The sequence below is a fragment of the Gambusia affinis genome, linkage group LG10 (assembly GCF_019740435.1).
Source record: "Gambusia affinis linkage group LG10, SWU_Gaff_1.0, whole genome shotgun sequence".
In the NCBI taxonomy this organism is placed as follows: domain Eukaryota; kingdom Metazoa; phylum Chordata; class Actinopteri; order Cyprinodontiformes; family Poeciliidae; genus Gambusia; species Gambusia affinis.
In genome coordinates, this window is record NC_057877.1 from 7,823,677 (window position 1) to 7,850,998 (window position 27,322).

At 40.2% G+C, this 27,322-nt stretch overlaps 1 protein-coding gene across 6 annotated transcripts in view; it reads right to left on the reverse strand.

Moving 5' to 3' along the window:
- Positions 1–27,322, reverse strand: part of dab1a (DAB adaptor protein 1a) — a 270,399-nt gene that overhangs the window by 40,434 nt on the left and 202,643 nt on the right. For 5 of the 6 annotated variants that reach the window (XM_044128731.1, XM_044128729.1, XM_044128726.1 and 2 more), the window contains one exon: positions 21,706–21,991. In XM_044128731.1, the coding sequence (XP_043984666.1) occupies positions 21,706–21,775 (70 nt within the window). In that variant the 5' untranslated portion in view covers positions 21,776–21,991. Of the gene's footprint in view, positions 1–21,705; positions 21,992–26,377; positions 26,460–27,322 lie in introns of those variants that run through there. The other variant, XM_044128728.1, reaches the window with a different exon arrangement.

A 27,322-nucleotide genomic window follows, 5' to 3' on the forward strand; every position in this document is an offset into this window, starting at 1 on the left:
GGGGAGGGGAGGGATGGGGACTCCACGTTTCACAGCGCGACTTAATCATAGTTATCCACCGCTAAATTACTTTATATCTGCGTTACTTACTTACTTATGCAACTATAATTTTGCATCAGCGTCACATGATGTGAATCATATTTACAGCAATTTGTGTGTGTGAGCAATGGGAGGGCATTTATCTGTTCGTTTGCCATTTATTGTGATAAATTTCATATCAGGATAAGAATTTTGATTCATTGGTATCACAATAAATTCCAATTAACGATGTTAGCCGCCCAAAGCTCTCCACATTGGATTACTAGTTTCACTATTTTCTCCACTGTTTACTCAAAAAAAAAAAAGCATCAGTAAATAATAAATTTAGAAAAATATGCAGCTTTGTGATACAAATCACACTTCTTAAAGAATTGAGTTTTAGTATTTGTGTTTGTGGGAATATGGTCGCTGTGTCATGCAGTCACAGCCATACAGTTATCTGTAAAGTATTTTTTTTATTATTGTTTTTTTAAGTCCATATCACCCAAATCCACTGTGATCAATATTCAGAAATCCAGTCTTTACACCACTACCAAGAAGAAGAAACAACAATTCACACTACCATAAACACTCTTCAGTGTGGAAGTTCTTCCTGAACAAAAAAGATTCAAAAATAGCTATTTTTGTTTGTTGGTGAACTGTCTGAAAAGAAGTGATTTAAGTTGGAATCTGTTTAAAATGAAACTGTATTTTATACTGAATAATGTCGGCTCTTAATTGGGGATGGTTCATTGGCCTAAATCCAACTATACTAGATACAATAAAGACTGAATTCACTACAACAAATTTGTTTGTGTTTTATCCTTCCGAGCTTTTGACCTCCTTTCTTTAATTGAACATGTTGGTGCATTTGGAAATGTTTGCATTGTTTAGGAAATCTCAAAAACAAGGATAAACACTTTTCTTTTAGTCATGCTAACTGTGCTAATTGTGCTAATCTTTAAATGAAATCAACTTTTACTGTGACATTTTTCGAGTTATGTGGTTTCGGGAACTGATGGTCTGACGGGACAACTCTCAAGACCTCTGAAGGGTTAAAGAAAAATCTGAATCCCCCAAGGTCACTCCTCTCTAAAAGATTAGAGACTGGAAATAAAACACAAAATTCTGATCAGTGCATCTCCATTTGAAATCTTTTGCCTCATATAAGGGAATGCTTGTAAAGGAAACAGTTTTCCACATTAATAAAAAAAGAAAATCCTACACACAGACACTGTGCATGAACTCGCAGTGCTGACTCACTAAAGAGACAGACTCAGCCACAGCCATACTTTGAGTAATTCATCACTGCCTCAAGACCCTAAGAGACCAGGCAGCTAAAGAATTTCTGCCCTTGTTTTGTAGAGAGCGACTCGTTCAGATGTGTCGCCTCAGTGGGGATTCAGATGAATGGAGGCGTTTTAATCACCAGGCTGTTCTCCTTTCATTTCATTTAAAAATGCCCCACAAACTGACAAGTTTGGGAAATGTACTCAACAACCCTGTTGAATGTTAACACAACGATGGTACGACAACTCCTCCAAACTCGCCCTTTCTTCTCGTGGAATCAACAACATGAAATGTGTTCCTGCTACAAAGTCTTCAGATGCCAAATCATAATTCCTTTACATTAAAACATGAGACACTTCTGAGACGCTGGGTGCTCTTAATCCATGTGCTTGAAAACTGATTTGGAAAGATTGATCAAACATATGTCGAAATGGAATGCTTCGTATTGAATATTAAGGTTTCATTACCCCCAAAACAGCAAATACGGCACAGATTTTGCTTATATTGCGTTACCACAACTGTGTTTTGTTGGGGTTATAGTGAGTTTTAACTTGTGTTGACACTAAAACACTGTACTCCAGCAACACCTTCATAAAAACATCCAAGACATCTGTCAATGAATAATTACCGTCGCAGTGTTTTGGTATACCACAACACACTGCAAAATCTAGTTTTGTATTTCAGTTGTTTTTGAGCATTACTTGAAACAAATTTCTCCCTATATAATGGTTACAATATGTTCACAAAACTGAAGCGACTCAAGTAAGACACAGACCTGCTTCTGAAATTACTCTATTGAGCAAATAATGTCTTTCTGTGGATTGCTAAACCTCAAATGAAGTATTTTGTATATACTGAGGAAGAAAATCTATTTAAATTATGGAGCTTTGTAGATTTAAATTGTACAAAATTGCATTGTATTACTATAAATTTGTGAAAAAGTACCATCTGCTGAAAACTGATGGAAGAAACAGAGAAAGGTGACTGGCTAGATTTCTGAAAAAAAAAAGATGGTCAGAGTACCAGGGATATGTTATAGGGTCGGGTTGAGGAAGTAGGAAGTGTACAGCAAACAGAACACCAAACACCACAAGACAGATCAAAGATCTACACTGAGTGAAAATATCCAGACGTAGTAAAGCTCAACTGAGCAGCAGCTGACAACTAAACTGAAAAATAGGGGGAAATTAACAGATTCACAGATCTACTGCAACAGCTGCAATAAATGGAGAAAATTGCTTTGCTTTGCAAATTCCCTCCTGGGTCTTTGATTGAAATTTATTGTTTTAAAAAGTAAGCCTAAAAACCGCATCCACTAATACCTGCAGTCAAATTTTAACAAAAGATACATTTCTCCCCGTTTCTAGAATCCCACAGTGTGCAGGGAGCAGAGTTTATCTGTCACTTCATGGTCATGGATCTGTGTGAGTGTTAAATCACACTGGATGTGTCCAGCTGCTTTTGTCTCAATGGAGCAGCAGTTTTCATTTGAGTCTGACATTTAAGACCTGCTTGCTCCATCTGCATCCATCACCATTACCGCAGCTATACTTAGCACAGAGGGTGGAGAGTCAAAGCGAGGCAGCGAGGTTGGAAAAGGCCAAGAGAGGAAGGGGAGGGGAGAATTCAGGGTTATTTCTCCTGCTGAGTGGTTTATATTATTACCTTTTGGAAGCATCTTCCATGAAAGACCTCCCCGTGTGTCTGTGTGTGTCTGCGTCAGCGGGTGTGTGAATGTGTGTTTCAGGCAGGGGGAGCCATTCGGTCTGCTGTAATTAAATGTCTGGTATTGCTGTGACCCCACTGAGCTTCAAACACAACTAATGAAAGAATCTTTCGTTTCATCTGTCATGCTGTTCCACACACACACACGCACGCAGACACGCACATAGACACACACACACAGAGGAACACGAGCAGCATAGTGTCACTTACTACCATGCTCACACAGACATGTGTGGCAGCATGTTTTCAGCGATCATAACTAGTTTGCAATAAAGATGAAAGAATCTTGTGCAGCGTCAATCTCAGTAACTTCACAGGTGAACACACATGCTAATACACAGAGAGACTACTAACATCAGAGTCGGAGTAAAGCATGGGCCGCTATGAGATTCTCCCAATATGGTAGGCTTGAGTAAAATTTGCATGGAAATCAAATAAAATGTAAAATGAGCTACTTGGTGTAATTTAACACAGAGGAGCAACAAATAATCCTACTGCTGCAAAAATAATAAAACATACTGCAAAGTGGAGGTCAAACACTTCAAAACAGTTTTATCTTCATATTTCAGTGGTGTACTTTGATGGCTATGGGCTTACCCCAATGACAAACATCCAAAATTCAGATTTTCTGCTGATTTGAAAATTACATGAACCAACTGAATGCGATTTTAACACATAAATCTTATCTGACAACCTAATCAAGCAGAGGGAAGATTCATGTCTTGATGTTTTTGCAACAGATAGTCGGGCATCTATTAAGTCTAAAAGTCAGTGCAGAGAAATGCCAAGACATTCATGATTTCCTCCATGAAGAGATTTGGTACGTGAACATACTGCCAAAAGAACCACTACCTGTTTTAATGATTGTATCACTATGTTTGGGTGGCCAGCACACATGCCTGACCTGAACTCCAAAGGAGGATTGCTAAGAAGATGATGAACCAGGTTGATATTTCTGTATTAGAAGTCCTTTTTTTGTTATTTTGTTCTTAAAACACTTGAAATATATCATTCTGTGAGGATCTATAAGGCACGTGGGTTTTAACACTATAATCTGAAATACTGAAATACATTTTTGATATTAAAATAATATACTGAGATGCACTCAAACTTCCAAACAGCTCCATTGGAGTTTCTTATAAGCAAAGGAAAAGTGCGGCCTGTAGTTTCCCTGGTTGTTGTTTCCCTGGTGCAGCAACAGGTGAAAAGGGGTGGTGCAATATTTATCCATGCTTCATCCAACATTGGAGAAAACAGATGTAAGCACATTTAAATATATTTTTAAAGATTGCTCTGCTTTGATACCAGTAGAGAGAAGAAGTGGCATGCAGCTATTTAAGCTCAATTCCCTCGTCAGTGTGTGTGCAGGGCCGTGCAGAGACCTTTGGAGGGGCAGGAGCTCAAAGTTGAAAAGGGGCACATTGAACAAGATCTTAAAACACCGTACAACAACATAGCAACAACCCATATTAATCAAGAATTTTATTGGATCCTAATTGTAACACAGACTATAGATCCAAACCTGCAGCATCATTTATAGAGAATGACAATGTTATTAAATTTTATTTAATGCATTCAGCTAAGAAAAAAAAGTACATTTAGGATTTAATTAGGAAGTTGACTTTGTAAAGGTTTAAAGAATCATCTTGATAGTTTGATTGTTGTGTTTCCATGGCTACAATATGGCGTAATCTTTGTGTTTGGATTGGGTTTGTTCACAAATACATCACAGCAAATAACCAATAATCACTGATTGATTTTAAACTCACTGACTCGATTTTAAACTCTTCCCATCTCTGGAATCTACCTGGAATCCCCCGGTGGCCCCTGTCAGTCCAACGATGCTTTGGAGACATTTTGATTCATTTCATTGTGGCATATTTGGCTTTTTGCTGCGGTTCTAATTATTGCTACGGTATTTTCTCTGATGTTTATTTTATGAACTCTAATTGGGCCGAATCTTCCTTTAACACTTGAGGTTCTGCAATAACTTCTATTTACAGCCGTGAACCTCCGGCCCAGATCCAGTCAGCAGCGGCTTGAACCCGCCTGGTAGAAACGTGAAGGAGAAGAAGAGCGAACAGTCAGTAGGTGGTACCAGGTGTTACCAATGGGGCTTTGAGCTGCGTCGCGACCTGCGGTGACAGTTGGTAACGTGTCTTATATCAGGATGTCCGATATAAAGACAGATATTCTTTATATCTATCGGTGGACCGACTCAGACTGCCTGTAGCGAACAGAGCTTTTAGCAGAATGATGAAGTTAAAGTCAGAAGTTTCTCTGCAGCTGAAGCATTTCTGTGTTTAGGGCGAGGCTATTGCAAGGACAATTATAAAAATATAAATAGAAACAGTTTTTCTAACGTCAACATCAGACCTACGTTTTTACTCACAAACCAGTGTATGAAAAAAATATTCTTGCCCATAATTTGATAGTTACAGGGCACAGATCCGCCCTCGTCCTCACCATGGACCCAGAGTCTGAACAACACGGAGGCTCTGAGAGTCATTATTAGACTGAGGGCAGCCAGACTAGTTTATTTTGCTAAATTATTCAATTTAGCTAAATATTAACGCTGAGGGGCCCAAACAGGCCTTCTGACATACAGATAAAAAAAATTAATAAATAAAAAACTGAAAGAAAAAAAAAACTGAAAAAGGGCACTATGGGCATCAGGGATAAAAGAGGCAGGAGTTCAAGTCCCCTTTGCCCTCCACCCCCTGCATGTGTCGGTGTGTGTGTGTGTGTGTGTGTGTGTGTGTGTGTGAGATAGCACTTGGTGTGCAGAGTTACTTCATAACTGTCTGTCTGTTGCAACAAGCAGAGAGGGAGGGACAGACATAAAGCCTAAAGCAAGGATGGAAAAGGGGGGATAGAACGTGATGGATGGATGAATGAGCCAAGCCCCCATTGGATAAATGTCAGTCAGGATTAAAGCGTTATGACAGGCAGAACTCGACCAGCTCGCTTCAGTGTGCACACACAAACACACAGGTGATAGACGGCAGGTGACTGCTGGTACAGCGCGCCGAGCCCTTAAGGAAAGCCCCCAGCATCGCCCCTGGCAACTGTAGCCTTCTGCCTCCTGCGTGCCCCTCCATCACTCTCTCCCAACTGATTCTCCTTTTTCACCGTCATCTACTTCACTAAAAAAGGGTTACATTTCAATTACGCATTCTGGGTATTTACATCTCTCTATCGGCAGGTTTTGCAGACCATATCTACCATTTCTTCTCATTATTGCAGTTTGGGAAAAGATCAGAGCAGTCAGATTAAATGCCCCAGGAGCTGGGTCCAAAGAAGAAAAAAACTTATGATCTCTTGTAACACAATCTAAAGCATTTTTTAAAAGCTTTTGTGTGATTTGTTCAAAGGTATTTTTAGTAAAACTGATTTCAAAAGTAAAGAAAATTCTACCATTTAACTTACTTATTCAAGCGCCGAGAAACACATTAAGAGAGAAGTTTGCTTCATGTCAGAAAGTTTAAAGGTTTTAAAGAAACGTTTATTCCATAAATTACTTCATAGAGATCTGATGCTAAACTCGTGTGCACAATCTTGACTTTCCAGTTTGTGTCAGGGAAGCTGCTGGGAAGATGTTTGCTTTCCCTCAGAAATAACGTCAGATATTTTGCATGTACCACCGGCGGTGCATCTCGGTTTGTTTCCAACAGGCCTAACTTGTTTGTGGTGGCTGTTTGTTTCACTGCGTTCCAGATGAAAAAGCTCCCAGAGGCTCCTTAACTACAGCTGGGATGGTTCCCAACAAACACTCAACAGCACATGAGGGAACCCAGCAGTTACTCTCCAATTAATCCTGCCTCTAAACCCTACTGCTGGGTGTGTGTGTGTGTGTGTGTATCTTTCTTTACCTATCAGAAGCTTGTTCAGATGAAGCACACTTTTGTACTATCCCTCACACAGACACGTTTGAACCCACAAAACAGCATGTGTTAAGGAAACAACATGTTGTTGCTTCTGCTTGATTCTTGCAGTTCTCTCTGCAGTGACTGGATGCACGCGCTGCAGAAGCATAATTATCTCTCTATTATAATAAATATTGTTGCTGAAGCTGCATATGCAAAGTAGGGAGAATTGCTAGTAAGGGATATCCAAAGCATTTTTAAATCATCAATATCCCTCACTTTTTAAAAAAATTATTTTTTATTATTATTTTAGCTTGAAGTTTTAAAAAAAAATAATCAAATTTTCATGTGCACAGTTTGCAAATCTGTATTATAGATTATGTTGTGAATCTGGCTGTTGCATAACAATTATAATGTTTTTCACCTTTCGCAATAAAGCTAATGTTGACATCAAAACCACACTGTTTTTCCACAGTTGCTTTGCTCGTTGTGCTTACACATCCCCACTGTCAAGAAGAGAGCAGCTGAAACGTCACTTGATAAATTTTATGACATTCAAAGCAAAGCGCTGAGTTACAAAAGTAAAAGAATTACATTTTCCACTGACAATCAAATCATCAGTGACTCAGATCAAAACACAGGAAGCAGGCTAATGTTAACTCAGCACTTCATCAACATCAGACATATGTGAGGAAATAAATGGTAAAGCTGAAAGCTCCTTTCAGTTGTAGTGGCCTTCCCAGTCTCACTGAAAACACATTTTGAATATTGAAACGTTAAATGCAGATCTATACAATTCTTAAAGAACAAAAAATGATAATATGTGAAGAATGCCAGCTTTGTTATTCTCAATACCTCTTGTGTACATTTGTTAAAAGGTTTGTCATACACTGTTCATCGTCTAATAAAGCTTTAAAGGTACACAGTGGAGAGGCAGGAAACAGGAAACTCTATGCACGTGTTAAAAAATATAAGCATAATTTTTACATTAATAAGCCAAAAGTCTTCAAATATTTGCATGATAATTGCAAATAATCTGCCTGTCGTCTGCAAAGAAAGGAACAGTTATGTTTCTTTTTAGATGCTTCTTTTACTAAAGCATTTTGATTAACACGTGCTTTTAGTCTGTATTTTTTTTGTCCGTCTTCATTTTTACAAACCTGCAAGGAAATGTTTACAGATCAATACCTTTAATATTAATGGTCTCACCAAAACTAAGGCAGGCAGAAAGCACAGATGTTTCCACAGAGCGCATCTTAGTTCAGTTTAAATTTTTGTGTCTCACTCTACTCACCTGCCCTGGAGCAGGTGAGCGTCCAGGTAGGAAGGGAAATATCTGTGTGCAGAGCAGGACCTGAGGTCACTTTGCAGAGCCACAAATCTGCACTCCAAGCTCCAAGTGGAATAAAATTAGAGCACTGTGGCTAATCTGAATAAGTACTGGCTTTGCCTTTGAGTCTTTTCAAACGCATAAATACATCAGCACTGCTTTCTAAATTGCAGAAACACCAGAATGGTGTTTTAATTCAGATGCTACAAGTGGATCTACAGGATGTATTAATGTGTCTGTGTGGGTGCGCGGGCGTGTGTGTGTGTGTGTGCCGATTGTGGTTTAACATGACCTTAAATTATAAAAAGCACATGAAAACGCTTAATAATCTTCCTTTTACATCAAAGATTTGTCTCACCTGCAGTTTTGACTGGGAAAAAGAGGCCAGAGAAGTGAACTTGAGTTACATTACAGTCAATCTGTGTTAAGAGGCCATTTTCTCTTTCTGAACACACAGGACAAATTAGAGCTGAAAAAAAATAAAATAAAAATACAGCTCAGACGTACAGCGCTGCACATTGCCATCCCACCCACTCTGAAACACCCACACTCTGAGTGAAGGTCACTTTAAAAAGCAGACAGAGAAAAACCCTCGACTTGATTGTACAGTCAGAGTTGGGAACACAGACAACCCACTTCTGAGCCGCTTACTTGTACAGCAGATGAAACTTTTCATCTTTCATCTTATTTCAAAGACTTTCCAGTTATGGCAATTTTTAGACTTTACAGTGAACTGTTAGACAAATGCTTTTATGTTAAAAAAAACAGTTCTGTGTTTGGAGATCATTAGTGATTTTCCTCTGTGGAGCTCGATGTATGTCTCTTATCTGTCCTCTAGTTTCTTCTTTAATACATCTTTGGTTAATTGTATCATATTTTTTGAGTTTAGAAGTTACAGAAAAGTTTTATTATTTTTTCAGGTTTTTTTTTTTTTATTTCACCCACACATTGTTATTTTTTTGAATAACTTGTTAATCATTCACAATGCATCCACCGATATAAACATCCATCTGTACGTCCATCCATATCCAGCCCAGGCTTGTGGGAGGTTCTGAGCAGATTTTAATTTGGGGGCCTCTTTTCTTTCAAGCCTGTCATTATTATTAAAGATTTAAGAAAACAAGTGTGGAGGTGCAAAATTGTTGTGTTTTTTTTTTCTACAAGAAATTGCAGGACAAAAGCCTGTTACGCCTCAACTACAGTCTCATAACAATTGGTGTGTGTGACATGTAATGTCGGCCCAGACGCACGCATCAGAAAGTAGAAAGCTGATCCAATATAACTTTTGAATCATGAAAGTATGAATACAACTGGTGTGTTCAGAAACAGGGCATTGGCAGTGTCATGGTCAGGACACTGTCATATTCACATCTAATGCCCTCAAACCTTTATTCTGCATCACAGACTGGAGGAATACCAAAATTATATCAGACACATCTTGATTCTACCGTCAGTCGTACTTAAGAAAAAGTGGAAGTGCTTAATAGGGCTGCACATTAGTACCAGCTTTTCTAAATTCAAACATCTCACAGCTATCTCATAACTCTGAGCTGTTACAGATTCAGGAAGACGTTTTCCAAACACTTTGCAACACAGACACAGGCGCGTGTCAATGAACTGATTTCTTTTTAATCGCAAGCCTTGAGATTTTGTACTCCTGGCAGAAATCTTTATGGAAAGCCGGAGATGCTCAAATTTCTTAATGCTGTGTTGGATTTTGTGCCCAATGCACAAACCGCTAGGCTGCAGAACGCAATGCAAAGTAATTAGTCTATTATGTTGAAAATTAAAATGATTTCCAGTGCTGAGCATGTCTTGGAAGAGTTTGTTTGGGAGAGTGGTGGGGGATTGGAACGAGTTGTTTTAATTTCCATTATCTTCAGTAGGGAAACATGTCTCCAAATGTACATTTTCAAGATACAAACAGGCTGGTTTCACTCCAAACCTTTTCAGCTGAAATCAGAGGTCTATATTCAGGAGGTTTGCCTTTTTTCCAGTTAACAACTGTGGTTTCATGCTTAGAGGAGCAAACTCTAACCCTGATCGCTTCATATCTATGAATTAATTCTCATCTAGTGAGCAAGGAAACAGGATCTGATCAACACATGAAGCTTTAAACGAGCAAGTTTCCACTCTGATCTGTAAAAGGCGAATAAAAACACCAAGAATATTTTGAGGGAAGAAAAATGAAAGGGTGCGTTACAAGTTCACACCCTGATTAGGAGTAAAGTCTAAATGAAGCGAAAAGCAGGAGGCATCCAAGTCCTGCTCTTATCTGGAGAAATGCAAGTCATCCAATACACACACACACACACACAGACACACACACACGCATATTTTCTATAGGGGGACAAGGTGATTTAATCATCGTTTCTCCCTTTCATCTCATCTCAGCCTTTTCTATCTCCTCTTCATTTTAATATGAAACCAACAAAAGCTACGTTAGCGAGAGGCCAGCCTCAACCCTCTTGACTCTTTTTCATATCTTTTAGCCACTATCGCAGCGTCCCTCTGCGTTCCAAGGGCTCTTGGAGGTAAATCTCCCGTCTCACTGTTGCATTAGGTAATTGCACTCAGTAATGAAGGCGAACATGCTGAGGTAAGATGTATAGTTATTTGAAGAAAACCAAGTCTTTTGAACAGAAAAATGGCGACCTTGGTGTGTCTATGTGAGGATATAAAAACATTTATAGAAAAAGATGAAAGATATACTTAAAAAAAAAAAGTGCATATGCACCTGGCTTAACACACCTGTCGTGCACATTCAATCACCAAATTATATGAGTACATTTTGACAGATTACTAAAATATTCAGTATCTACAGACTAAAAGGTTAAGTTGAATATGCCCGTCCTGCAAATTCGCATTTAAATATTCAGGCAGCGCCCTGATTTCTGCCGATGAAGCAGCACCCAAAGGGACAGCTACACTGTATGCTGCACACACACACCTAATCCCAGGGCTTTCTTTGTCTAGCTGTTCATTTACAGCAGCAAAAGAGGAACCTGTAGCTCTCTAAAGGCCTAACCATCATCAAAAGAAGAAGAAAAAGCCTCTCATGCTCCATCCCTCTCATCTTTCCCTTAATCTCCCAGCCCTGAGCAAAAAAAAAAAATAAAAAATGTTAGTTTAAAAGATGTCTAACTAAAAACCTAAAGTGTCAGACCTATTTGCTTCTTTAATCCACCTGTCTGCGTGAATGTGTGTGTTTGTGTGAGTAACTGTCAAACACTGCAACTTTCAAAGCATCAGCAAACACAGCTGACTCCTCAGCAGTCGTCCTTTCATGCCAGGCTGAGTACGTCAGAACAAAGTATTCTCTCATGCCTATCATCCCAGCCAAAACACAGAACTGGAAGTAACTGGAAGTAACTGGAAGTAACTGGAAGTCTTTCCCTCCTCGGTCTCTCTGTGTTTCATCTTGAGTAATGCTCCATCTCCCTTCATCTACTCAACAAGCTTCCTGGGAGAGGGATGGAGCAAAGGAGGACTGCTGAACATCATACAGCTCAAAACCAAAGACGAAGCTCCGCCATCTGCCACAGGGTCTAACTCTTAGTCTTTTAGCAGGTACACACATGCACTACTTCCTTAAACTTATCTGAAATTGCTCCACTTTATGTTAAAGACAGCTTTGGCTTAGCATTTAGTGTTCCTACTTATGTTTGAGAAGATGAAGAAACAGGATGCATTTACTTTTTTCATCTTGTTTGCGTTGCATCTCTTCTGAGCTTTAGCTAAAGAAACAGGAAGAATCAAATCAAGCGTGAACAACAGCTAACTAAACAGGAAGGAAAACAAACTCAAGCGGTGCCTTCAGGAACACTGAACACGTAACACTGAACTCTTTCAAACAGATGACTGCAGAGATCGATTACAAATGTAGAAAAGCAAAACACTCACAACCATTTGCTCAAAAAATATGCAACAATGGTTGCAAGAAAACAACAAAAAAAGAACACAAATAGCAAAACCTTTCAATAATCAGGCATAAAATCATGACAACCTGCCTAGCAGCGTCTTGGTTTTATCTGCTCTCCATTTGAGGCCTGCAGATCCCTGAAGTCATAGTGTGTTATCTGGCACCAATGTAATGTTATTATTACTCTTATAAGTTGTGAGGTGGCGTCTCTACACCATAAACTTGCTTGTGGTCTAGGAAATTTTGAGGCAAATCCATAGAGAGCAAACTTTTCTACTCACGCTCTTCGCTCGAAGGACATCTTACAAATTCATACACTGATACGCAAATCAGCAGGCAACCTGCACAACAACACATAAATATGGTGGGCGAAGCTGAAATCAAACTCAGAACCTTTCCACCAATAACTTCTTCAGTAATGTGAGCTGTAGTAGCTCATCTGCTGGATCCTACAACACAAGCAAAGACTTCAGTCCCCACAATTATCGACGAGCTTGCTCTTTCCACAGAGACACCGATCAAAACAGAACAGGAACACAAAAGCTGCAGTTTGGGAGATTCTCTGACCAAGACGTCTGGCCGTCACAACTTGGCTCTTGTTTTTGTTTTTTTGTTTTTTCCCCACCAGGGAGTCTTTTTGTGGGCTCTAGTGTCCCTTATATGACAGTAGGCTGACAGGAAAGGGGGAAGGAGAGGGGAGAAGACATGCGGCAAATGTCGGCCGGGTCCGGGAATCAAACCCGCGACAGCCGTGTCGAGGACTCAAGACCTCCAGATGTGGGTTGCGCTATCCCTTACGCCACCACAGCACGCCCACAACTTGGCTCTTGTTAAAACAAGTTTAATTCCTAACCTTTCCCCAACAATTTGTAGGACAAAACTTCACTTTCTGCCTTGTTTAGGCACCCCATTGCATTTTTTTGTTCCTTTACCACATGTAAACTATATATTTTTTTAGCACCATTGAGCTAAATTATGTTGTGAATTATTTGCTAGGGACATACAGTCATTGCCTTTTCCCTATTAGCTGAAGCTGTTCATTCACACATTTGTCAGATCAAGACAGTCAGAGAATCAATCTATAGAAAACCTTGATCCGCTATGAACGCTGTAGTATAGCTATTGAATATGTATATTAAAGTTGTCCTCTACTTTATCTTTTTTTAACATAACTATATTCTAGCAGATCTACCGGCTGTAGATCAGTGGGTGTAATGTAAAAAAAACCTGCTGTAGTGGATTTGAGAAAATCCACATTCACAGCTGCAGTCAACTAAACTGACCAGACATCCCTCCTTATTCCACCTCCACCTCACAGTATGCTTCTAATGTCTTAGAAAAGCGATTCATGTTTTCATATCGCAGGAGAACTGAGGTAAAAACCAGAAACACGCCTGCCTCAAACAAATGATAAATGCCCTTTCAGTACGCAGTCCTTCATCCAGCCCAGCAGGGTGAGAGCCCCGGCCTCTAATAGAGCGAGTGTGTATGTGTGACATTGGGACATTTTCCCTTTGTGTAAATTATGGGCATAGAGGAAAAGTGTTGCTATGGAGACTGTAGTTAGTGTTGCGGTGGGCAAAGCCACATCAACTAGTGTGCAGGGAGGACGGAGCTGAACATATTCTGTGTTTGACAGAGTACAGCCACACACACGGACCAAGACTGTAGCAAAGGAGCTGAAAAAGCATTCACTGATATGTATTTCTGTGATCAGTTGCTTTTTTACCAGCTTTCCGGATTTCGAAATGAAACGTAGTCTGTTAGTCTAAATACAATCATTTGTTGGCCACTTTCAATTTACCAGAGAGAAGCTCAGAAATGCTGGGATCCCAAAGTGTATCTTGTTCCTGAAAGCTTAGGAGTGGCCTAGCCTGATTCCTGAACTAAATGTCAGTAAGGGTCAGCTGAAGAGAGGGCTCTTCTCACAACTTGACTGATCAGGAGAAGTTTTACAAGGTACAGGAGTAAATATCGTAGAGCGGATAGCTGATGGACTCCTAAGAAAGAAGACTGAATGACTAGAGTCATAAAAATAAAAATACATAAAAAAAGAACATAGTCCTAACCTCACCTTCTTCTGTCGTCCCACCACAAAAAAGCAAAAGCAAACTAGCGATGTAAAAAAAGAAAACTTTGATTGGGCTGGTAAATAATGAGACAGCAGATTGGATATATGGATAAGTAGATGAGAAAGATAGAGGAGAAAACATTCGGCAGAAGGAGCAGTAATCTCTAAAAATAGATTTTGAACATTGGAGGTACACCTCTGGAAAGCAAGTGTCACTATCTGCTTGAGAGTTTTTGTTTCGTCTTCTGTCACCGACTATCCACTGCTGGCCTCCACAACAACAATAACAACACACAACCAATTCAATTCCATCTCTGTCTGATTGGAGGGAGCGGATCTGATTACCTCTCATGGCAAGCACACATCACACGCACACGCACATCACACACATATACACACACGCCCTCATGCACACGCACAGGCTCACACTCACAAAATGCAGTTGTTTGCGCTCTAAGATTCCCTGGGGAAAGACATGGGAGTAAATGACTGCAGTGATTGTGCCAGATAGACTGGATGTGTGCATAATATCCACACAAAGCAGATAATGTGTTTGCTAATCGCACACCAGAGACAAGCAAAGAGACGCTCGCACACAAACACAAAGGCTAACAGCTGCACAGCTATAACCTTTAACCACTCTTTTCATGCCGCTGACTGCCAGCTACTCTCCGGATCCACCCTCCCACACACACACACCCTCGGCTCGATCCCACTGTGGGAGAGTGGCGATGTTTTTTCCCAGAGTTGTGATGACAGTCGGCTGCATGTGCTGACAGCAGTGGAAGTTATTAGAACTTGTAATCACATTCGCTGTCACATCATGGAAGACAGACAGGCATCACTGAATGTTTTATTTACACATTTACCGATGTTATAAATACACGCCGAGGTGAAAATTCCTCAGCTGATGAACATTTTTCTGTGATAAATCCCAAATGCTTGCGCGGCATTCAAATGATTCAAATTAAATGTTGATTGGCTGCCAGAGTCGCTGCTTTGGATAGACTTGACTAGCAATTAAAAATACACATTTTCCAACACTTGGTTCATGCACATTGCAATGTTGGGCAGTGATTCAGTTACTGAGTGTGTTCTAAAAGTAATGCTGATATTTTTCTGAACGCCACCTTTTATAGCTGCATAATTCATTCCAGCTGTGCCTGATTGGTAAAACTAAGACTATTATTATTATTATTTTTTTTTGCATGAAAAGGTTACCTTCAGTACAACTTTTCTTTAGCTGGTACTCCTGCGGTTTAGTGTGTTATTTTATCAATTGGCTCAATTAGGTGTACTTTGGAGTATAACCAGGATTAAACTGAAATTGAAAGGACAGAATTTGAATGTGTCTACATGAACGGAAAGGTTTGATTATATATTTCTGTACATGAATGAACCTGCCTTTTAAAGAATTGTGAGATTAACTTCTTTGTGAATTGGGGCTCCATAGACACAGTTAAATAGAGTTCAACTGTTTAATTGTCTTAGAGACATGCTCACTGTTCATGATGGAACTAAAGAGTAATATATTTCAAAGTATAAACAGCATCTGTGCGATGTTGATGGATTACTGCAGACATGTTGAAAACTTCCATGTAATGGCTGTCTCGACCTAAAGGTGCCATGTATAAAGCACATATGTCACTGCTGGATAATTATTTCATGCTTCAAAATAAGTATGGACACAGTTATCCTGTAAAACACACCTTAATCTCATATTACATTATGCAGACACACTGTCTGCATTTGGGAAGATTGACTTCTCAGCATCCTGAAAATTTCAGCTGTTTCCAATCGTCTGTCAAATTTTAGGCTTGTTGAGTAAATTGTTTTTTTAACCACTTAGATAGATTGTGTACCAAGTATTAAACATTTATTCACAGATCAAGTCTTAACGGTTGCTGAGAAAATAAAGTAACTTCCTTCCTGACATAGTAGTTTTAAATCCTAATAAATTAACACTATACAAATCAGGGGTGCATTAAAGGCTACAAAGATACTTCAATGACGTGGCAGACCTTGATATTTCTCAAAATGCACCTTATGTCTTCATATATGAATGAATGTTAAACATCTTTTAACTACACCAACATACGCAAAAAAAAAAAAAAAAAAAGTTAAAGCAGCACATCCTTTTTCAATAGCCTGTTAATGATTAACACTATTGTAAGGTAAAGTGTTTGCTACTGTTTCTCTAAGTCTTGATACCTGTCCATTCAAGAGAGAAGAGAAAAAAGCTGAGCAAAATAGAAATCTTGAAAAAACTCTGAAATAAGTGGTGAAGGTAGCTGAACACACAAAGAAAAAACAAGCAGAAGCAGAGCTGACCGGATGTTGTGAAAGCTAAAATATGCCATCACCTATTTTTTGCAATAGCTGTAACATTTGAAACTTAAATTGAGACTTAAGAACATGAAAAAAAGAGAAAAAAGATTGGTTTCAAATCATTGCAATGTCTCCACATTAATAAGAGCCTATTGCCAAATGAAAAATCAACTATTTCCAGTGGCAGTCTGGAGCTTTAACCTGCATCAACTCTAAATAAATAGTGTTGACATTTATTCTTCAGCTGTTACAGAACTGCACTGAATTAGAACAGTGTGAATAAACGCTGCTGACTCCCTGCCAGCTTGTTAGCAAACCAATCTCACCGCCCTGTTTTGACAGTCAACTTCAGCTCCTCTGGAGGGAGAAGAGGAGAAGAAATAAGTTCATCGACCGTCTAGTAACGGTTTGTGTGAATTATGCAACTCCACTAATTAAACCATATTTGACAGAGTGGAGCATAGCTGAAATACTGCACTGTAATGTCAGGACAATTTTCGCACATGGTGAAAAGGGGATATATGACTGAAAGAAGCCTCTACGGTTCATCATAATTCATCAACAAGGTGGGCGCAGCGATGTAAAGGTTCTGAGCACGTAAAAAAAAGCCGTGCAGCCTGCAGCTGCTGGGCTCTTCATAAATGTCAGACTTGTTTCTTGTTCTACTTTGACATTCACATAAAAGTGTCTGCACTGGCAGGCTATCAACTCCTTGTTTTATTAATAATAAACAACCTAAAATGTGCCGCTTTTAAAGAAACTAACAGCTGCATTAATTAAGAAGCATCGTCTCACTGAAGCCGTGTCATCCTTTAACTTTTAGGTCGCATCGCAAGAGAGGGAAGAACACAGAGGAGGTCCAGTGGGAGGAGGAGGCGGGGAGAGTTGCAGCGTCTTAGAAAAGTATTTGTCAGGGTTTTATACAGCAGACAAAACCATAATAGCAGATATTTACTTGCATTAAAAACACAAAACCTTCTCTGACAAAAACTCATACATTTCCAAAGCATTATCTCTCTAACTAACTAGTAAATACACATATTTTTTGGGAATCTTGAAATAGAGAATCAGATATTTTTAAAGTCTGAATACAAATTAAAATCTTAATGTGAACTTTTGACTTCAACTGTAAAATAGCCCTTCTGTGTCATTTTCAAGGATTTTGCTGTCCTTTTCTTCCCATCAACTCTGCCCAACGTCCTTATCCCTGCTGAAGAAGTGTCCCCACAGCATGATGCTGCCACCACTGTGTCTCACATTGGGAGCGGGGATCAGGATAACGTGCAACGTTATCTTTGTTTAAACACGTAGACATGGATGTATGCCAAAACGACCCCTTTGGTCTCATCTGACCAGACTGCGTATTTTGTTAGGATTGGAGTAAACGGCAAGCAGAACTACTTAAAGCTTTCTGCCAATAGCCGCTTCCTTCATGATTCATGATTTTCCAGCTTGTCAATTTAGGACAGAGCTCTGTGAGATTTTCAGACCTTGTGATTTTGTTTTATCACCTCAGCCTGCTTTAAACATTACCAACTCTCGCCCTGACATGTCTGGTGTGTTCCTTGCTCTTTGTGATGCTGTTTGTTTTACTAATGTTCTCTCAAACACCTCTGAGGCCTTCACAGAATGACTGGATTTATACTGAGATGACATTGCAACCAGGTGGACTCCGTTGTGACTTGTGACTCATTTGTAAATTGAATATGAAAACCAAAAATTATTTTCTATTCTCCTTCACTTTCTGTTTCTTTATCACAATATAGCTGTAAAAAAAAAAAAAAGAAAGAAAAAAAAGTTTGTGGTTGTAATGTGATTTTTTTTAAAAGTTCAAGTGACGTATGCTTTTGCAGGAAACTGAAATAGAGACTGAAGTAGAGATAAGCAATGCCTCGGCTTAGTAGACTGTAAAAATACAAAATATTACCAAGTCATGTTGGTCTAGTTCCTAGTGCAAATATTTTACTGTAGTTCAAATAAGGCAAAACTACCACAAAAGTATCTTTTCAGTAAGATATAGGAGACAAGTCAATCATTTCTCAATATTGATAAAAAAGTACATGTTCCACTGGTAGATTATTTCCCATATTACAAGACAAATATTCTGCCAATGGAACTAGAACTATTTTCATCAATACTAAGAAACTGACTTAAAACAAGCTTCTATGTCTTGCCGAAAAGTCACTTATAAGTTAGTTTTATCTTATTTTAAGTCTACGAAGACATTTGCATTAGAAACCAGACCAAAACAGGCTTTGTGTTTTTGTATGCATTAATTATGAACATGAGGGTTAAATATTAAAATCTGACCAGCGTGGCGGACTAGTTTCGCTGCAATTTTAAGCTGGGGTTCTTCAGGTCAGGTTGCGTAAATGGCAGAGTTCAAAGATTACAACTTTCTGCTGGCTGCTCAACCTCCCTGGAAAGCAGTTCTCATGCAACCCGTAAGTTTGCCCTCAGTTGAGTCATAATTACATGTAAAATCAACACACAGGCACGCAAGAAGAGCGATGCATCGGCCAAGCGCACGGTGCCGCTGTGATTAATGTGTGACACATAGCAGTCCGATAGTTTTTTTCCCATCACATTTGTCTCCACATGGCTGTGAAACAAAGGGCTAAGATTAAAAAGCTCTCATTCAGACCGACTCATTAGTCTTTTCTCACTCTCTCCCTTTCTTCATGATCCTGCTCTGCTCCGAGTTTCACACATCCAGGACAAGGTCATGTCGGAGTCTGAGGAGTGGGAGGAGAGGGGAGAGGAAGGACGTCTGAAGACCTACAGGCGGGGGGACGAGGGCAGCATCCTGCAGGGATTTTCACATCAGTAAAGCAAGAGTTTATATCCTAATGAAGATCAGCGATTCAGCAGGGCTATTTTCATTTAAATCCAGCTTCTCCGGCGAGACAGAAACTAGACAGCTGGCTAGAAACGAGCGCGAGCGCTGCAAGAAGAAGAAGAAGAAGAAAGGAAGAAAGAAAAAAAAATAGGCTACAGGTCCCACACGCAACGCACGCCAACGAAGTTCCTCGTTCCCACAGACAAGCACGTTCGAAGCGCGTGTGTGGTACGTGATTGCGTTTGGCTTTCATCACCCATCTCCAAGCGATTGCATGTACGTGAGTGCATCTTCTGGGAAGACTGACCCAGATCAGAGGAAAGATGAATACATCCTGTGTGAGCAAAGCTTTGTAGCTGAGCAAATCCTTCATTCCACTTGTACAAAAAGGAGATACAAATAAAGACAAGGTGATTTGTGTGTGAAAATATGCGTGTGCGTGCGTGTGTGTGTGTGCAGATGAAAAGAGAAAGACAGCGAGAACAAACCCTCAAGTCTCAAAGCGGAAAGCAAACCATTCATCTTCCCTCTCATATGCTCTTCTGGGCTTCTATCCCAGCAACGGTGTGTGTGTGTGTGTGTGTGTGCGTGTGTGTGTGTGTCTTCCAAATACGGAGAGCAGACTGAATGATGAACATGATCTCCATTGCAGTAGAACAATGCTTGTTCTAAGTAGGACATGAGAGGCATTCAGCCTTCCCTCACTCTCTGTGCTTCGGACGACCAGCACTTGTCTGCGGGAGCTGAAGCACGCCGGGCTCAATGAGGCGTCTGTTCCAGGTGATAGTGAGCGTGTGGTACCCCGCGAATCCATTAAGTGTCATCCCCGACAGCGTCCGGAGCTTTTGCAACATCAATCAGATGCTTATTTGGAGGAGGCCCGGGCGTCGCTCTAACAGACGGGCAGGTGGCGCCGTGCGGCAAGACGCCGTCACCTCTGCCCTGAGGCCAGCCAGGCCCGCTGCTTTACACCTGCTAGCTGCTCGCCTCTGGAGGTTTTCACATCTGGAATCTTCACTGAACACAGCAACCCCACACCTGACTGTTCTACCAACGGAGTCGGCGTCTCAGCCTGTTTCACCAGCCAGTAAGAAGGAAGCTAACAAAACAAATGCAGCTAAAGAAAGTGCATGGTGGCATTTTTTTGTTTTGTTTTACGGAATTTACAACCCTTGAACTTTTCAGATTTGTTACATAATAGCTAAAAATTTCTGCATATCATTTTCTTTTTTTTGATTAACCCACCGGCAGAACAGCATTCCTGAGTGTTACAAAGGAATACAAAGTCCTGCTGAGTCAACACGTTTGCTGCAGCTAGAAGATTTTAAACTCAGACAAACTGAGCGAAGAACATCTACGAAGATCAGTTTTCAAGTCTTGCCACTTAATCTCAGTAAGAATACGTCTGGACTTTGACTGGGCCATAAAAAATATTGATCTAAACTATTCTAGCATAGACCATTGTGTATTGTTTAGGGTCAGTGAACATGACCTTCAGTCTCAAGTCTTTTTCAGCCTCCAAGTTTCCTTCAGAATTGCTGTTTTCTAAAGGGTCCACTTTCCTTTTAAGATCCTGACCAGCTGCCTTGTCCCTGCTGAACAAGCATTCCCACAGCATAATGCTGCCACCATGTTCTACTCAGGGGAAGGTGTTCTCATAATAATGTTAGTTTTCAACCACTCAGCACTAACATGCCGGCCAAAATGTTCAGTTTTGGTCTGATCTGACCAGAGCACCTCCTTTGATATATTTTGTGTCTTTTATATGACTTGTTGCGAACTTTAAACGTGGCTTTCTTTCAACAATCATTTTTGAAAATGCTACTTTAATTATGCTACTATTATTTTTTCACTGATGTTCTCCAACAAACATCTGAGGCCTTCACAGATCAGAAGGCCTCAGATGTGACCTTACTACAAAGGTCACATCTGGAACCAACTGGTTGCGCTGATTTTTATTTAGGTGTATTAGAGTAAAGGGGAGTGAATACAAAGGGGATTGCAACATTTTACTTTGAATAACTTTATAAACTAAAGAAAAAAAATTCTTTCACATTACAATAATGCAGTTTGTTTTGTTGATCTATCAAATAAAATCCCAAGAAAGTTTATGAATGTAATTTAACCAAATATATGAAAAAAGGGGGCGAGTCAATCTAAGAACAGCAAAATTTGATAAAACATTGAATTCTGGTAGCTTACTAAAAACAAGCAAGAAAAAAAAAATCTGAATTTATTACAATTAAGATCGTAATAAACAATATAGATTACTCTGGAATAATTTGCATCTTGAGGAAACGTCGGCCCTTTGCTTACCTTTCCTCCTGGAGTCCCGTCTGACGCTGCTGGGCCTGACCGCTGGCTGTAGCTCTGTCTCTGTTGACATCCTTAGGCTCCAAGTGGGCTAGACTCGGCTCCGCTTGGCTCGGCCGGGCTCCGTCGGGCTCCGAGGGTGCAGTTCACAGCGTCGGTGCCGGCTGTGGGTGCGTGGGCGCCGAGTGCGTGCGTCGAGGCGCCGTGTGTGTGCGTGTGGGCACACAGGCTCATGGGAGAGGGATGGGTTTCAGCCCTGACACAACATCCCACACACACCCACGGAGATCTGGAGCGAGAGAGACAGACAGGAACAAACAGGTTTGCTTTTGTTAGGTCGTGCGTACCCGGAGTGGGCGAAACCAAGCAAGGGTTATCAGCAGGCATGAGAATGAGCTCGTTTCTGATCTGCCCTGAGTAGAAGTTGCCCATGGTAACGGAGTAGAGAGACCTGCTCTCCACTTTGTGCTTTCTGTCAATAATGCAGCTCAGCAAGGACATTTACTGAAGAACAATCCACCTCTACAGCACACACTTCATTCTTTAATTACAAAGCTAATTTTTAAGAGTTTAGAAGTGCGACTAATTAACATTTAGACAGAAATGTTATGCCTGGTGCCAAGCGAGATTTTATTAACTAACACCTCTAAATCAATTAGTCTACTTAGTCCCTCCACATCGCACCACGGTCTGCAGGGTGCTGCTGATGACTTGTTAAGTTGGCTGAAGCAGGAATAAGTCTAAAACAGGCAAATCACCAGCAGTGTTTTTGGTAAGGGAGTGGGGGCAATGAATGATTTACATCAAAGCCTTTAGCATCGTAATAAAATCAAACTAGGATCTGGCTAAAAATTTCCTATCCCTATCATCGATGGCATGTTAGCTGCTACAGCTCTGTATGTCTTTTAGGTCAGGTTGGTTCTTAAAAAGCAGCTGAAACGCTCAACAGAAAATTTCTTATCAAACAGCTTTTCCTGTAAGTTTTGTTCCCATAGTTACTTTGAATCACGTTGAAATAGTTCCAACCCATATGAGAAAAAAGAGTGTAAGCATGCTAATGTTAGCCTAGCGCTTCGGCCAAACGATTCAGATGAAAACATTGTTAGCGTAAGACGTGACTCAAAGACAATCTGTATGTGGCCGCTTGAACAAAATGTTTGAAAAACATATCAAACTGTGCCCGTTTTGTACATTATAGCTTTTTTAACCTAATTAGTCTCATGTTGGAGCGTCATGCCAAGGTCCATCTGTAGAAACTTTGTTTGGGACAAAAAAAATATGCTGCTAAGGGTAAATTGTGAGTAATATTAGGATGGGTTAGTCCCTGCCAAAGCCAAATTCCAGCTGTTTGCTTTTGCTCACACAAATCAGTTTTATTTCCTGTTTTCTTCATAAATTAACCTTTTTTTGTACTACCAGGTTGGCATGGTAGTAACATATGTTTGTCAAGGATTATGTTTGTTTACACACCAGGATGACAGCAAAATATGACCAAAAATCTGAAGCGAAAGGTCCACAAGTTCTAATCTCAATAAATACAGTATATTGAAAATGAAAATAGAAATATTTAATGGTGAAGGAAGATTACAAAAATACTCATTTTAACCTTGCTCATTTCTTAAAACTCTGGCCGCACGTTGTAATTGCTCATATAATCGTTGCTAAAGACCCTGAGCAGAAATCATGCCAGAAGGCAGAATTACGCGCCTCTTTCTTCAACACCGACACCGGTTGAACTTTCTGAGCCTGGTGAGCCCTGAAGCCCCATCACGCTGCCCCTTTGGGAGCCCATCTGCCTCTACTCTAATCTGAAGTGTTGACTGGCAGTGACTGCATAACCCGGCAGCCAAAGGCACTCAAACTCACAGTTTGTTCTCCTTTTCACAAACATGCACGTTTTCGAGCGCGCGCTCTTGAAGAAAAGCTCCTTTCTTTGGCGAGAGATACCGAGGAACAAAAACAGCAAGGGACAGCTGCAAGGTGACAAGCCACATAATGAAGTCGACTACTCTCCGAGATGTTCGTCCCCACTTCTTAAGACTACCGGTCTCGACCTCTCTCTCCTTCTCTGGCAAACGGCGACCGAGTGCAGAGTAGAACAAAACCAAACGGCTGGTGTTTCTTGGGGAAGAGGGAAATCTCTCTCACTCTGTGCCGCCCCCTCTCCACGGCGTTTCAGCGTGAATAGGAGGCCCCTGTAAGCCTCGGGCGAGAACAGATGAATTGAGAGGCTTTTAATTTGCTGCAGACAGAACAGAACAGAGTCCATTTAATTCTGCCAGCAGAGGCCATGTCGGCAAAATGCTGACAATATTCTTTATCTGGTCCAAACACACTGGAAAAGTGTGAGTCACTCCAATTACAGGCATTATCAGCAGCACTGTTCCACCAAATGGATGGCGAGAGAGCGAGTATGAAGAGAGAGAGGGGTTAGTGGGAAGAGGAATGAACAGAGTGGAAAGAAAATGAGGAGTGAGGGAACATAGAGTGGGTGAGTAAGATAATGAGCAAAGGGGTAAAAGGGGAGAGAGAGAGAGAAAGAAATAAAGCAAGAAGAAGTAAATTCAGAACAGAAAGGATGGAGTTTGAGGAGCCTCAGCTTTCACCCTGAGCAAGTCCCCATCTGTTCCTGCCTTTCCAGACTCTGCCTTACTGTTTTTTTTTTTTTTATCTTCTAGGTGTCAAGTCTTTATGACACCATGTGGAGTTAAAGAAAAGCAGCTCGTTAGTCCAAAATCCAGACATCTCAACCTCATCGGAAGAGCAAACACTAAGCAATTTATTAGAATTAAAAAAGCACCGGAGTAATTTACCGGTCAACTGGCTTTGTTGTTTTCCTCTGTTGTTAATTCACTGGATCAGTTCTGACCTGGGAAGGTTTGATGAAATACTGAACAATCTGAATTTGATATATTTTATTAATTCTTCCTAACATAAAATGCAAACTCCCCTGGATGCTGTTTTATGCACATTGTTTCCAAAGTTGTAAAAATGAAAGATAAGAAACAGATGTTTTGATGCGTAAAATGAAATATCTTGTAATCCGTTATTTGAGAAATTATCATCTAGGAAGCAGACTGGAGCAAATATTTTCTTTTACAGTCAATGTTTGCAACATTTTATCATCAAAATAAAGCAAAGTTTACCAGGTTTTTGGATTTGTTTCAGGTGCTGAACATTTGGAATATGATTTGGATGACATTATAAATTCTTCAAATAAAACAATTTTAACAAATTGGATCCAATTGATTTTGAAATTAAAATAAAAAATACTCTTCTGCTTCAATCAGGAATTGAAAATGATCAGGAATTTGTCGCTTTTTATTATTTTCCTAACACAAAAGCACATTAAGGCTGCACAATAATTCCCGATCATAGTTGTGTGCTAAATCTAGCATTCCCAAAGGATTATTAGGACACAATAGAACATTATCTCTCACTAATAGTTTTAGTGTTGGATATTGTTTTCTAATATATATTTATAATTTATTAGTCCAGTCAGACAGACTTTTAACTAACCTTAAAGGTCTAAACATGATCCATATTTTTGGATCATGCTGAAGGTCACAGGTTTGAATTCCTAACCTAAAGCTGAACAGTCTCATCTAAAGGCTAGATGGCATCAATATGATAAAAATGTTTCAGTCATGACTGACTCCAGACTTGACTTAAGGCAGAAAACCTTAAGTCAACCTCTGCAAACTCGTGGCAAAACACACGTTAGGGATTTTATCAAAGTTACTATGAACAGCGTGGTGGTGGTTTGACCTGGAATCGGCTCATGAGCTAAATGTGGCAGCAGAGCAGGAAGTGAACACGGCTTAGCGGGTCTGGATTTAGACGGCAATCTGAAGCCGAACCAGCGGAGCCGCAGAGGGGAGGAGGCGAGGAGCGAGCGCTAAATTGGACGGCCGTAACTGCCAGCAGGCGCCAGGCGAGAGGGTGATGTGAAGATCTGCATATGCGCGTGTGTGAACCTCCCCCTATCTCTTGTGTGCTACTGTATATGGGTGTGTGTGTGTGTGTGTGTGTGTGTGTGTGTGACTCCACAAACTAAATGCTGCCAACAGGAGCTTAGAGCCCAGAAATCATCTGTAGCTATAGGAAAGCCTGCAAGACAAGTCAAAAGAAAAAAGAAAGATAGAAGAGAAAGGAAAGGGGCACTGGCTCTGTATGCCGCTTCCCTTTCTTCCACCTTCTACTAGAGTAATTGCATTCTGTCCATCAGACTCAGTTAAATTAGTGGCTCCACTCATTCAGCTCTCCTGCCATCTCAATAATGAATAATCATAGAGACCACCTATATGCCAGTTTTCTCTGCACATGTGCGCCGTGTGTCTCTTCGAAGCCGTCGAACCTTTGTACCCTGACAGCACCGCATCAAGTCCTTATCTCATTCCACCTTTGAGCTCAGCTCGCTGATGAGCAACCATGATAGCCATTTTTAAAGGTTAGCATATGTCCTGTTCGGAAACACATCAGATGCTTAACTATTTAACAGTAATGCAGGCTTAATCAAAACTCAAGTGGTTAAAAGCCCAGTTAAATATCAACAAGCCGACCACACACACGCACACACATGCATATATACACACAAGTCAAGAAGAGGAATAATGTCAATTAATGTTTGCTTTACCCAAAAAACAGGACAAGAAACCAGGAATATAAAACCTACCCGCTTATGGGCAGCAGAAGATAAAATACGTCCAGATCAGGAGGCACACAGCAGAGGGGAATGAAACAGAGCGTAAAAGAAGAAAAGTGAGGAACAAGGGGCAAAAGATCAGCTAGTGGAGGTTGGAAGACATGACGTGTTATGGGTGGGTGAGATATAAAAATCGGCAGGACAAACGGAGATATATATATAAAAAAGACGCATGCAGAGTGGATCAAAGTTCAGTGTCACACCCAGAGACATCTGTTACTTATCACTGTACTTTGTCTCTTTCCATGTCCTTCATCCAAACCAAACATCTCTCTGATGATAGGAGCAGAAAGTACGTCTTTGAGGACTTGATAGCTAAAGTCTGCCATCTTCTTTTGAACAATTTAAGCCTAAACAGATTTAAAAACTTAACCAATGTTTTTGGTCTTCATTAGCTCTCTAAGGAAAAGGTCATTTGTAATTCACAAGCTGACTGTGTGAACTGGAGCTTCAGTTTCCTGTTCCTGTTCTTAGATAGCAGAGGTCGTCTGCTGCTGTAGATGGGATCCTTTGGTTACAACAGATGATTTATTGAACTACTCATTCCTTTCTATTATCTCAAACCAGTCTGTCCAGAATCGTTTTATGTCAGCACAGCTGCTGTCAACTCAGTATAGTTTCTGAGAGACGGTTTTGCACATAAACCATAGAACTATAAAGTTCTGAAATGATCAGATCAGTCCCGTCTGGCATCAAAAAACATGCCACACTGAAAGTCAAGTTTTTTTTTTTTTATTATTTAAACGTCTTTTAATAAACTAAATATGTTTCATGATGTTAGAAAATCATGTAACAGACATATTATTTACAATATCTGGTGTGATAAATCCACATTTTCATCCCTCTTGTCGCAGGCATCTATGGTCCCAACTCTTTGTAATCTTCAATATAACAGTAACGCAGACTTAATCAAAA